At 39.8% G+C, this 12,349-nt stretch overlaps 5 protein-coding genes, 1 long non-coding RNA gene and 1 other non-coding gene across 7 annotated transcripts; 4 read left to right on the top strand and 3 right to left on the bottom strand.

Moving 5' to 3' along the window:
• Window positions 1–109: 109 nt before the first annotated feature.
• LOC124316416 (endochitinase A-like) lies at window positions 110–1,648 on the top strand. Its single transcript, XM_046782349.1, has 4 exons — window positions 110–272; window positions 381–527; window positions 693–1,129; window positions 1,198–1,648. Exons 2-4 carry the CDS (start codon window positions 381–383, stop codon window positions 1,625–1,627), a joined length of 1,014 nt encoding a protein of 337 aa, XP_046638305.1. The 5' UTR covers window positions 110–272; the 3' UTR covers window positions 1,628–1,648.
• A 1,412-nt stretch (window positions 1,649–3,060) lies between these two features.
• LOC124316680 lies at window positions 3,061–4,643 on the bottom strand. Its single transcript, XR_006911945.1, has 4 exons — window positions 4,560–4,643; window positions 4,286–4,392; window positions 3,890–4,099; window positions 3,061–3,310 (listed from the first exon to the last, which is right to left on the bottom strand). It is a non-coding gene; the product is annotated as an uncharacterized LOC124316680 (long non-coding RNA).
• Window positions 4,644–5,193: 550 nt separating this feature from the next.
• Window positions 5,194–6,788, top strand: LOC124316376 (mucin-5AC-like). The gene is made up of 4 exons (XM_046782286.1): window positions 5,194–5,215; window positions 5,316–5,513; window positions 5,573–6,039; window positions 6,098–6,788. The coding sequence occupies exons 2-4, from the start codon at window positions 5,316–5,318 to the stop codon at window positions 6,537–6,539; spliced, it is 1,107 nt and encodes a 368-aa protein (XP_046638242.1). The 5' UTR covers window positions 5,194–5,215; the 3' UTR covers window positions 6,540–6,788.
• Window positions 6,703–6,785, top strand: Trnal-uaa. Its single transcript has one exon. It is a non-coding gene; the product is annotated as a tRNA-Leu (tRNA).
• A 139-nt stretch (window positions 6,789–6,927) lies between the features above and the next one.
• On the bottom strand, window positions 6,928–8,200 carry LOC124316477. The gene is made up of 5 exons (XM_046782453.1): window positions 8,136–8,200; window positions 7,864–8,067; window positions 7,573–7,788; window positions 7,329–7,474; window positions 6,928–7,250 (listed from the first exon to the last, which is right to left on the bottom strand). Exons 2-5 carry the CDS (start codon window positions 8,056–8,058, stop codon window positions 6,950–6,952), a joined length of 858 nt encoding a protein of 285 aa, XP_046638409.1. The 5' UTR covers window positions 8,059–8,067; window positions 8,136–8,200; the 3' UTR covers window positions 6,928–6,949.
• Window positions 8,201–9,074: 874 nt separating this feature from the next.
• On the top strand, window positions 9,075–9,830 carry LOC124316541. The gene is made up of 2 exons (XM_046782542.1): window positions 9,075–9,409; window positions 9,473–9,830. The coding sequence occupies exons 1-2, from the start codon at window positions 9,078–9,080 to the stop codon at window positions 9,768–9,770; spliced, it is 630 nt and encodes a 209-aa protein (XP_046638498.1). The 5' UTR covers window positions 9,075–9,077; the 3' UTR covers window positions 9,771–9,830.
• Window positions 9,831–9,887: 57 nt separating this feature from the next.
• Window positions 9,888–12,067, bottom strand: LOC124316353 (glycoprotein-N-acetylgalactosamine 3-beta-galactosyltransferase 1-like). The gene is made up of 9 exons (XM_046782249.1): window positions 11,739–12,067; window positions 11,571–11,668; window positions 11,353–11,499; window positions 11,148–11,286; window positions 10,964–11,082; window positions 10,849–10,894; window positions 10,650–10,708; window positions 10,430–10,590; window positions 9,888–10,362 (listed from the first exon to the last, which is right to left on the bottom strand). The coding sequence occupies exons 1-9, from the start codon at window positions 11,834–11,836 to the stop codon at window positions 10,042–10,044; spliced, it is 1,188 nt and encodes a 395-aa protein (XP_046638205.1). The 5' UTR covers window positions 11,837–12,067; the 3' UTR covers window positions 9,888–10,041.
• Between the last annotated feature and the right edge of the window lie 282 nt (window positions 12,068–12,349).

The following is a 12,349-nucleotide window of genomic DNA, read 5'->3' as shown; positions in this document are numbered from 1 at the left end:
ACTTTTGGTTATCGCCCGATTTTCTTTTTTCTTTGACATTGAAATAAAAAAAGGTAGTCTTTTGATTAAAAGAGAATTTGAGTTTTTTAAGCCAACCTTTCTGTTGTGAGACAGAACTTTCAAAGCTCCTGTGCTGCGGTTATTTTTTGAATTATTATTTTTCGGTTCGGTATATAAAAGCCCTGCCAGGTATCGTTGGAAGAGCAGAACTTCATCATCAGGCACAGCAGCAGTTTTCACACTGCATCTTCGCCGAAATAACGTTATCAAAGGTATAATATTATTAAACTTTTACTCCTTTCATGTGTTATCTATTACTGCCTACTCATATACGTATTCAAATTCGTATGCATCAGATCTAATCAATGATACTATTGCAGATGAAATTTGCGCTGATTTTCCTGATGGCGTTCGTTGCCGTGTCTCAACAATTTTATCTTCAACGGCCTAACATTCCATTTGTTTGGCTGGCACCTCACCCCGCAGCACGATTCTTCTTGAACAATTACCAACCACTAGTTGCCTTTGTAAGTTATTTCATTGTAAAAAAGGAATTTTTAATTATCAGTTTTATCACATAATTGTTGACTTGGCTGTAAAACGTCGAGTTGGTTGCTGTTTTATTAAGATCGGCGAAATATGCTAATTCTACTCAACTCGTATTACATAAGATGAATTCTTATCACTATTAGCATGAAGATTTGAACCGAGATTCAGCGGATAGCCAAAGTAACACCGATGGTGATCAAGATGAATATCCCGACGTACAATCAAGGATCAAAGGCAACCGGCCAGCAGTGCTATCCAACAGCCAGTCTCAGAACGGACGGTTTCTGGCCAATAGCTTCGGAAACACCAATTTCATTGCCACCACAACTACTAGTACCTTCACAACGATTAGCTTGTCTACCAGTACATCTACCAGCACTACCACCAGCACGACGACTAGTACCAGCACGGCTGTCATCACTAACACAGCCATTTTGTCGCTCACCTCGGTAGTGAAATGCGTCCCTTCTTTCCAACTGTTCCCAAATCGAGTTTCTTGTGGAAGAAAGAAAAGAGGAATTGACGAAGAAGATGATGAAGAACACCACCAATATGTTATCTCTCCTTCGGAAACACTTGAGTAACATCTTAGTTTGAGCACCATCAAATAACATTAACTAAAATCGAAGCTTCATTTGATGCATTTAGGTTGATGCCTACTGCTCTGCCATCGGAAACACGTGAACTGGCCCTACCTGCCGAACAGCTGAAATCCTCCAAAGACGAAGTTGCCGAGGGGTGCAAGGAAGATAAGAAAAGAGATAAACGACTTTTCTTCCTAAACAGAAATTTCTATACGACATCGACGGTAACGGCAACGACAACATCGACCACGGTTATCGTTATCCCCACGACAACGGTGACTCAGTCAATTTCCACTGCTACTGCATTCGCTACAACAACCTCCACTACCTTTGTATTTTCTAATTCGACTGTTACACAAATTATAAATCTAATCAATAACCCAGTGCCAACTGTTCAATGTCAAGCAGTAGCCGTACCTGCTGCTGGTGCAGTACCTGCCATACCGCAGTGCGTTGCCTGTTTACCAGTAGGCTACGTTGTCTGCACTAATTAATACCGGAATCAATCAATCTTTTATTTTTCAATTGAAGTTCAATGATTGAAGTTGGTAAACTTGAATAAAATACAGTCAGTAAAGAAATACGGCGATAACTTTGGGGTGCGCCATCAACTTCAATTCAAAATTAAATTGATTATGTTTCAATTGACGCTGATGGCGCACCACAAAGTTATCACCGTATTTATTTACTGACTGTATTTTATTCAAGTTTACCAACTTCAATCATTGAACTTTCTTAATTTCTTAACTGACGTGTGTTTTCCCCCCTGCTAGCTTGATGTAACCTTTAGATTTCATTCTATTACGGCTCCTGCTTTTTTTCACTGTAAGTTACTGAGAGTATGTCGGTTGAATAGATTTTTAGCAGCATCATTCGCTTATTGTTTGAACAAGTCAAATTTTCTTTTGGAGTTTGTGAAAACGTTGTGTATAACAAACAGCAAATGAAGTACACCGTGCTGGTGAGTTGAATGCGGGGGGTGTGTGAGGTGACAGCCTCAATTTGAGCAACAGCGTCAGCAGACGGACAAGGTTTCGTGTTGGAGGTCACGGCAATAACAAGACACAGAGCAACACACTTCCAAAGAAAAGAAAAGAAAGAAAGAAAAAGCAAATTTTGTCTTTCTATTTCATGTTTCTTTTCTTGAAATTAAGATGGCTGAAAAATATTGCAGCGAACTTACGGATTGAAAAAGTTACGCGTCTTCCATCAACTAAGCAAATTGTGAATTGTCAAGACATCATAAAGTGCTATGAGTAATGAGTTCTAACTTGATTTTCTTATTTAAGTGCCGGTTGATTCCCCAATCCTTTTTTCGTGTAACATTAAATGATTTAAATAAGGAGTTAAAGGCTAGTGAAAAACTGAAATGGATTTTGACCTTCAGTTTGAATATGTTTCTAGTTGTACCGCCAAAGGTTGCTAGGATCACCGTGGTCATTTTCAATTTTTATTACTATAATGAAATCAGATTTTCAAAGACACTGTGTGACAAAATTACACTCGTGTTCTCCATGTCCTCTCTGCTTACAAGATCTATGCTTTGATATCGAAAAAACTAATTTCCTGTTTTGATTATCAATCGTTTGTATTTTCAAACTCGACTGCCACACAAACAGCAAATCTACTCAATCCAGCCTCAGCTGCTCAGTGTGCAACAGAAGCCGCAGCTAATGTACAACGATATATACGCGCCCTGTTTACCGGTAGGCTGCCGGCTGCCCTGCTGCCGGTTAAAATGACAAATTGAGCTCTGAATCTCTGATATTCCAGCCAATTGAAGTTGAATGATTCAAGTTGACAACCAAGCGCATTTTGTGAAAAGTAATTTTAATTTTAACCGACGACGCACCACAAAACTTTATCACTGCATCCCTTCATTATTTTTGTTTCAGCTCTAGCTTGGTATGTTATCGTTTATGTGGATTTAATTGCAATATTTTCTCCTGTTTTTTCTACTTATAAAATTTTACTCAGGGCATGTGGCTGTCGGGTGAATAGATTTTTAGCAGCATCATTCGTTTGAGCAAGTCGAATCTATTTTCAATAGTTTAATCAAGAGAATAACCTGAACGTTATTCGTGAAAAAAAAAACCAATAAATGAAATGCGCAGTTCAGAGATCAATGGAAGAGGTGTGGGACAACCTCAATTCAAATATCTGGAAATGGTTTCATCCTGAAAGTTCACAGCAATAACAAAAGCAGAGAGCAACACATATCAAAAAAGAAAACTCGAAATAATCCGGGTCGATAGAAAATAAAATGTTTTTCCATTTTAGATTCTTTTAGTTAGACGAAGTTAACGGAGAAGGTTGTAAAAAATTGAAGCGGGTTAAAAAACAAAAAGTCACACGACAAACTGCGCCAGCTAAATCGTAAATTGTTTAAGTGTAAGGTCGACAACACGACGGTCGACACTCGACAGTACCGTGGATTCTAATCTAAATTTTGTCATTCAAGAAGAATCCGTCTCCCTCCCTATCCTTTTTCAAGTTAACGATTCTAATTTCATTCCTCCTTAAACTGTAACGACCGTAAAACGTTACGGCTACCGTAAAACTAAAATTGCAACATGGTGTGACCAATTGTCACATGAGGATTTGCACCTTCAGATTGAATGTTTCTAGTTGTACCGCCAAAGTCAACAAAATGGCAAGAGAAAACAATGCCCAGTCCACTACAAAGCTCAGGAATTATCGTATACGTAAGCCACTAAAATAGTCAAATAGAAAGAATAGAAATACATTTTTCGTACCTTTAAGCCTGGGAAGTCAGCCAGGCATTCACAGTTGTTCCCTTCGTTGAAAAGTTGAATCCACCAGGCGGCATAGGAAAAAGGCTAGGGCCTCAGACTCGTGAATACAACCACATTCACATGGGCGTACACGAGGACCGAGGTGATTTAAAGAGAAGATGAACTCGACCGACATCGGTAGTCTCTCCAATGAAACAGGGTGCTGTTTATCTAAATGAAAAATGGGTTACAAAAAAAATTTGCGAAGTGAGAATCAGAAAACTGGTAAACTCTAATTGTTAAAATTTTAAATAAAAAGGAGGATTTAAGGTTTCCACATAATACACACTGCATTTTGGAAAGTCATGCACCATTAAAAAATCTAGCAGTTGCAGGAACAAAAGTAACAAAAATTACCAAAGCGATGATGACTTCTGAAATTGTTGCTGAATGCTAATGACAGGTGCACAAGCAAAACTTGCATATCTTTTGGTTATGATGGCTGGCTGCCTCAGGCCTCAAATCTGCATGAAGGAAAAGATTATTTACATGGAGCAAAAAAACTGCTATGCATCAACAGGGCTACATGATTAAATATGCCAGTTAAAAACTAACATTTGAGATTTGACAAATTTGGAACAGGTTAAACTCTTCTATTTAAGCTCCCAAAATCATTCCATTTAACATATACCTGCCAAACAGCACGTAGTGGAGACTGGAGGGAGAGCATGGAGATACGCGACACCAGAGATCAGCGATACGACGAACACATTTTTTGTGATTTCGAAACAACTAAAACGAAGCAGACGACACTAATATTCTAATTAGCCATAAGATATCGATATAGAAATAAAATCGATCCCAAATCCAAATCGCTCAAAAACGATCAATAAGCGGTTTTCTCACCTGCTCTCGATATCCGCTGAACGGATCGGGAATATTTTCATCAAGTTACACTGAACCGCCTGAGCCATCCTACCATTCTCAAGCTAAAAGTAAATATTTGCACAAAACCCGCAGATAATTACTTTTAGACCGAAACCGCCACAATAAAAAGACCTTCAGAACTACCCTCTTTGGAAGCCATTAAGAGTGAATAACTTTTATTGCTAATGAATTATGATTTCGAAAGATAGCGTGTAACAGAATTACACACCTGTTCTGCATAATGCCCCTTAGTGTTTGTCAAGCCAAAGATCTTTTGCTTTGATTACGGAAAAGCAAATTTCCTATTTTGGTAATTGAAACGTCAAAGCCGAAAAACACAACACTGCCGATTTTTTTGTTCGTCGTATAAAAAGCTTTGTCGTCCATCGGTAAAAGAGCAGAAACCACCAGCCCTTCGAGGTAAAAACAGTTTTCAAGGTAGCTAATGTCTAATTGACTAATTCTGCTAAACTCATATCAATTCCAAGTTAAAATTGCAAATTCATTCGTTGTATGCTAGATGAGATTTTCGCTGATTTTCCTGCTGTCGGCCTTTTTGGTCACCTCTCATCAATTTTACCTCCAGCGGCCAAATGTCCCGTTGCTATGGTTTCCATCGCCCTACTTGCCACATCGATTCATCAATAATTATCACCTGATAGACGAAATTCCTTTTCACCGTCACTTAAATCCGCCTAGGACCTCCATCTATTTCCAAGTAAATCTGACATAAGATAATTTGATTGAAAAAGTAATTGAATATGTTCCGTCTTTCAGAATGAGAATCCGAACTGGACGACCGCCACGGACAATCTGAATAACACGAAAGGTTTCCCAGACACCCAGTCGAGGATCAGAGACTTTAACTATCCGTTAAATGATAATTATTCAAGGCGATTCTTCCTGAGTGGTTTCAATTCGGGCAACAACAACAACCCGTTTTTCAGAACGTTTACCACCACATCGACCAGCACAACTTTCTTGACAGATTTCAGCACCGCAACCAGCACTTCTTTCGCCGTGTCGACCAGGACATCCATCATCACTTCCACCAGCTTTCTGTTCAGCACCAGCACGGCCACCACCACCAACACGGCCACTTTGACACTCACGTCGGTCATCAAATGCGTCCCGTCTTTCCAGCTGTCGGCAGTCCCCATTACTTGCGGCTGGAAGAAAAGGGCAATCGATGATGATGATGAAGAGCATCAGCAGTTTGTCGTTTCTCCCACGGAAACGCTCAAGTAAAATCCAACTTAAGAATTCTAAAAGAATGATTTCAAATTGAATTATTTCATTCAGATTGATGCCCACTGCTCTGCCTACACCAACAGGTGAACTGGCCTCCCCTGTCGGTCACCTGACATCGTCCAAAGACGAAAATGAAATGTCTAATGAGGAACAAAGTACTAGTAGGAGCAAGCGATTCTTTTTCAACCGATTTCAATTCTCCACTTTGTTAATGTTTGAGAATTCTACGACAACGTCCGTGTCGACGTCTGTAATTAACTCGATTATAGTTATTCCCACGACAACGGTGACGACATCAGTGTCGACTTTGACGGCATTCACCACGTCGACTTATTCGTCATACGTATTTTACAATACGACCAGCACTCAAACTGTTAATCTTATCTTACCGGCGCCAACTGTTCAATGTAAAGCGCTTTCACAAGCAGCCGGTGATATCGTTTGTGTCGCCTGTATACCGCCCGGTTACGTAGTTTGCGCTGCATCCGGTTAAAAATCGTTAATAATTGTTTACTAGCAGCTTCCAGTTAAATTACTGTGTGCCTATTTATTTGCACTTTTGCTTCTGTAATTATTTGTGGGTTTGGGTTGAATAGATTAATTAGAGGCATTTCTTCATCGTTAGAGACTTTTACATCTGAATTTTTGATAAATAGACCAGGTTGGCCGAGTGGTTAAGGCGCCAGACTTAAGATCTGGTCTCTGAATAGAGACGTGGGTTCGATCCCCACACCTGGTAATTAATGGCTGATTAATTGAACAATTATAGTTAAGAACCGTGTATTTTGGTTAAGTGGTAATACACGCTCAAATTAAATAAACGAAAAGGAGTAATCAATCAAAATTAACAATGCCCAATAACCATATAAAGGGTAATAACAACCAAAAACCAGTTGGAATTGCTTATTTTCCAGCTTCCGGACAGATGATGTAACTGGGCGGCAAACAGTTCAAGTTCACCGCTGGAACGTATGTGCTGGTAAAGACACTGGAGACAACCCCCCAGGTAGTTTTAGTCACCGATGTCAAGAAATACCAGGGCAGGAATCGTCCATGATTCATGATGGGTTCCTTACTGGAGATGGAAATTCCTTTTCCGGATGCGTAGGTGATGTCCATGATGTTGTCTTCTTTCGACGAAACGATATCAATCCTTCGGTTATTATCTTTCGTGGTGGCATCCGGCAGCGCGGTAGGATACATCCTGTTGTATTGTGTTAAAAAAAATCAATCCTATATCCATCTCATCATGCTGGCAAACCTCCAGCAAACGGAAACTTACATCCGCACTTGGCTGGGCGTGATGGAGAATTGGCCGTTGTCGTTTTCTCCGAGATGACCCGGGTTGAATTCGCGCTTGCGTCGACAGTTGGGCACAGCGGCCGGAGCAGCCGGAAGTAAATTGAGACGTGGAATGCACGAAGAAACCTATTTTAGGAAAATAATTAATTGATTAAATTATTTTAGGATAATAATTAATTAATTTAAAAAATATATTTATTTGATTGGATTTGGTTTCAGTTTACGGTTAGAGCTGTGCAAGTGGATGTGATGAAGAACGTGGCCGTCTTGGTGAACGGCTGCTGACTGGTGCTACTTCCGAACAGGAATTTCTGTTGCTGGATCGACTTGAGAAATTTTCGGTGTGGTCCATAGTCTTTGACCCTGGGCTCGACATATCGTTGGTGTTGGTTCACCACGTACTGCTGGTTTTCCATCGGCATCGATCCGGTTGTCTCATCCTGAATGGGGGAAGCAATCAGAAATAATTGTTAATTAGCCGACAGCTGATGGGCGGAACAAATGAATTTAATTACGTCATTATAGATGAATACTGGTCCCAGACGATTGTAGGGTGAATAGTCGTAAATTCCGTGTTGCTGAGGATCCGCATCATAATGGGATGACTGGTGATAAGAGAATGGCAACCAGGATCGAGGCACCATGAATTGTTGATTGTATTGTTGTTGGGTGACAACAACCAAAACGGACAAGAGGATGATGAATTTCATTTTTGATTTCTGTATAATTAAGAAAAACATTTAATGTTAGGACTTTACTCGATTCAAGTTTTGAAATTGTGAATTACTTTAAAAATCCTGGGGGAGTTATTTTGTTAAAAGACTTGACAGTCGAGCTGAAGACGAACTACATTTTGAGTTGAGCCTCCAAGTTGCTTTTATACTTGCCAGTCGAAATAAATTCCGTTTGAAGATTATCCATTCACTTTCGTCTCAGTGCAGAATAACTATAATAACCGGAAACAGAATCTTAGTGAATTTGGAAGACCATAACCACTGTTATTATGTTCAAATTATTCTATTTACAGAGTTTCCTCCTATATTTACTCGATGAGATTTTCACGCTCTGCATAGTATGGCGATAAAGACTATGGAACGTTATAACCATCAACGCGCATCCGCCAATGGCAAAACGTTAACCTTGCCATCGGTGACGGACGCCTATAGAGACGCGATTTTTTCCTTGACGTTAACCGGAGTGGTTTTAATAATATCAATTAGTCTACTCACACTTGAAATTGGCTGTTATTACCCCAACCACCATCTGTAACTACATTTCAAATAGCCGGAGAATTATGGAAAATTCTAATTTTATTCCGGATAGTATAAAAGGAACTGGCGGATTGGTGAAACATCAGTTCACTTTCAGTTCAGCTACAAGCATCATCTAGTCTCTAAGAAATATCTCCAAGGTATCTCGATTACACAAAGTTTTAATCATTTAATTAAATTACATCATTTTAAATTTTTTCTGAATTTAGAATGAAGTTCATCATCCTCCTGTCCATTTGCTTTGCCGTCAGTCATCAACAATATCGTGAGCAGATATTGATGCTCCGCCCTTGGGTGTCGCAATTTTATCCAACTACTTATGGCGATTACCTTCCGGACATCCGCAAAGGAATCCATGGCGATTCGAGAATCAATCCCATCTTCTTCCGCACCAACGTAACATTGATGGCTAATAAAATTTTGATTCCAATTATAACCCATTATTTCAGGAGGACCAAATGGATCCAAAATCGCCGGGCAATCAGTACGAATCCAACGGATATGTCCAGTCCAGGAACAAGAACATGGGGCAGCAACGGCCAGCATTGCTCCCGATCCAGGATCAAATCAACAAACGATTTTTCGACGGCAACACTCGACATAATTTCCTGACCAGAGCTGCCACCTTCACCATCACTTCCACCTGCACATCCATCGCCTTCTCGTCGTGCATTCCTCGCGGTAATTTACTTCCGGTGGCTCCGGCCGCTGTTCCCAACTGCCGGAGAAAGCGTGAGCTCCTAGCAGAAGACGATGGCCAATTTCCCATCAATCCCACCGAAGTTGGACTGTAAGTTCAATGAATCCGCCCATTAGAATGTTATAACTCATTTAGTTATAATTCATTTCCCAGGGTGTTGTCTACCGTTCTGCCAAGGGCAACCAACGAAATGATGGCTGACGACCGTGAATCCACGACTATCGAGATCGTTTCGTCGAAGGAAGATAGCACAGGATCACCATCAGGAGCCAACTCGGAAAGGGATCAAAAACTGAAAGTGAAACGATTTTTCTACTGGCCGAATTACATCAGCACGGTGACGACAACTACCTGGTCGGTGGTTTCGACTGAACTGACACGGACATTTGTACCCGGTGTCAATTTGGACTGCCTGCCACCAGGTTACAAGGTTTGCCCCCAAGCCGGATAAACATATTATAATCCGCTTCTTTTGTTAGACTTAACTTTTTTAACGTTTTGCTTATTATTTTGACGCACTTTTCCAACGCTAATTTCCCATTCAACTTGTTCCCATTGATTAGTTACGTAACTTTGAGCACGTGTTTATCAAACTGACTTTTTCAAAATACATCGTCAGAAGTGTGGCACCAACAACGAACTGAATTATTGATTTTGGCAAAACTGACCATAGTCAGTAACTGAACATAGTATAGCTCGTGTTACCGTAGACCTACTAGCAATCAGTTTTTCTTGGTATCGTTTGAGCTCACAACAGTTATGTTATTCTTGTTATTATCGGGGGCAGCTTTAACTTCCTTCTCTTTCGGCTTGATTGTTGTGGTAGTCGTCGGCGGCGGAAGCGTCGACGGAGGCGTCGGTTTGGGAGGTGCGAACCAACGAGTTGCTTTGAGTTCGACATCCGGCGGTGGTTCTGGAACGGCAGGGCGTTGATCCAGCACTCCGTAAGGACGGATTTGATAGAAGAATAAATCCAGCATCCGCATGAAATTCGGATCGACGTAGTGGAAGGATATGGCACTATCCGAGCAGCAATTGCGTCCCTAATAAATATCAAAAGTAAATTTTAATTTGCTACCACTCAACTATAATGATGACACGTATGCAAACCTGGGTAGGAGGATAGTAGATGTAATCCCAGTACCAATAATCGCCGGCGTGAATATCACCGGGATTGTAGTGCGAATCAGGATTGAAAGGAAAAAATCTTCCTCTCCCTTGCGAGTCCCTTGTGTCCATGGTCGACACGTTCAGATTTTGCATACAAGTTCCTTTTTAAAAAATTAATTCAATTAATAATATTAATTCTTTGAAGAATAGAACGACCAACCCATTTCCGCATCTTCCGCTCCACCCTGGTCCTTCCGACAAATCTTTTCGTTAAAATATCTGCAATTATAGTAAAAGAAAATCATTTCTTCAATTCTGATTTTAAAAATTATTATCATTAACAATTTAAATAATAAAATTATTAAATAAATTTTAATTAATTAAATTATTATTATTAAATTAAAAAAAAAAATATTTACGCTTCTTTGACGAATCTCTTGGTAGCTTCTCTACTCAGTGCATAACCTATTGAAATAATTTGAATTTTTAAAAATTAAACAAAACGAAATAGTATTTAATTGATGCTTTTATTACCAGCTCCCCCGCTAAAATATCCGTTCTTTATAAGGGCTTTAAATTTGTGGCCGAACCACATCGGTTTCGACGTGTTGAATCCCGACAGAAAATACCGCAAGTTCTCAACAATGATGTACCTGCAAATTAAATTGATACACCATTTCAATTTTCTGAATAATACACCCAACAGATGAAATTATACGTGTCATCGTCAGCTTTGAGAAACCAGTCCACTTCATCTTGGTAACGATCCCAAGCGTAACGAAATGCTTCCCGGGTCTTTCCCCACAATCCGTCCCGGCCGCTTTTCACTTCGAATTTGACCGTTGGCAATTTCGGATCTGTAATTTTTCAAATTCAAACGATAATTTATATCACTTTGCACATCAAAATGATGACACGTATACCGTCTTCCGTGCTAATAAAAAGTAAAACGTTGCAACGTGGCCCCCACGTCTCCTTGACGGCACGAGCTTTCGTGTCGTGATTGGCGGGTGTCGTCATGACCCAACATAAAATGCGGACTCGATCGTAGAGACTTTTCCCTTTTTCGTCTTAATAGAATTAAGAGAACATACACTTCAACATTTTCCGGCGCATAAAATGAAATTTTCTAAAAATTTACCGATGACAATTTTGTCAACAAAAGAACGGATCACATTTTTAGTTGACTGATTTTTGACCGTGTTAGTTGCTGATACGACATTGGTGTTTTGATGAAGCCTAAAGCAAAATTAAAATAGTGAATTGAAAATCATTGAAATTAAATTTCATAATTCTAATTATATTTTACAGAAGGTGAAGGAATTGATTGACGAATGCGATGAGACAGCAACCAATGATGGCACCGGTAAGCAGCGACAAACAGGATTGACGCCGACAAAAAATCATTATAATAGGAAAATAGTTGTTCCCAGGAGAACTTGAAGTTGCGCTATTATTTCTGTTCAACTATTTATTGCCTCACTGCCTGGAGCATCCCTGATGAACCTTTTACACGCACTTATTAATTTATTGTCCCGCGCTACTTTACTCAAGTGACACTTGGACAATTTTTGGAACAGGTCCGCAAGGTTGGATTGGCATCGCCGGAATACTAAACTTTCAGAAACTTTTATTGTTGTAGACGAGTGGGGAAAATATGGACTCGGTCATGTTGTAGGATATTTTTTTAGAGTCGACTCACAATGTATTTCTTTTCATTGAAACACAGGTGGTATGCACTTGTGCAATAAAAAATGTCACGCGATAAATGTACGGCCATACATACACTGACGTGTCCGCGCAGCAGGAGAAATAAACGATCCACTTTTTTACCGACAAGGGGGAAAAGGGCGGGGAGATGTTTTCAACGAAAATTCTGTGACACTTTCTACCTCAGAATAAAAATAGGAAATAAAAAAT

This window comes from Daphnia pulicaria, chromosome 12, assembly GCF_021234035.1.
Source record: "Daphnia pulicaria isolate SC F1-1A chromosome 12, SC_F0-13Bv2, whole genome shotgun sequence".
Taxonomy (NCBI): domain Eukaryota; kingdom Metazoa; phylum Arthropoda; class Branchiopoda; order Diplostraca; family Daphniidae; genus Daphnia; species Daphnia pulicaria.
The sequence above is the reverse complement of the archived record's forward strand: the minus strand, read 5'-3'. Positions and strand labels throughout refer to the sequence as shown.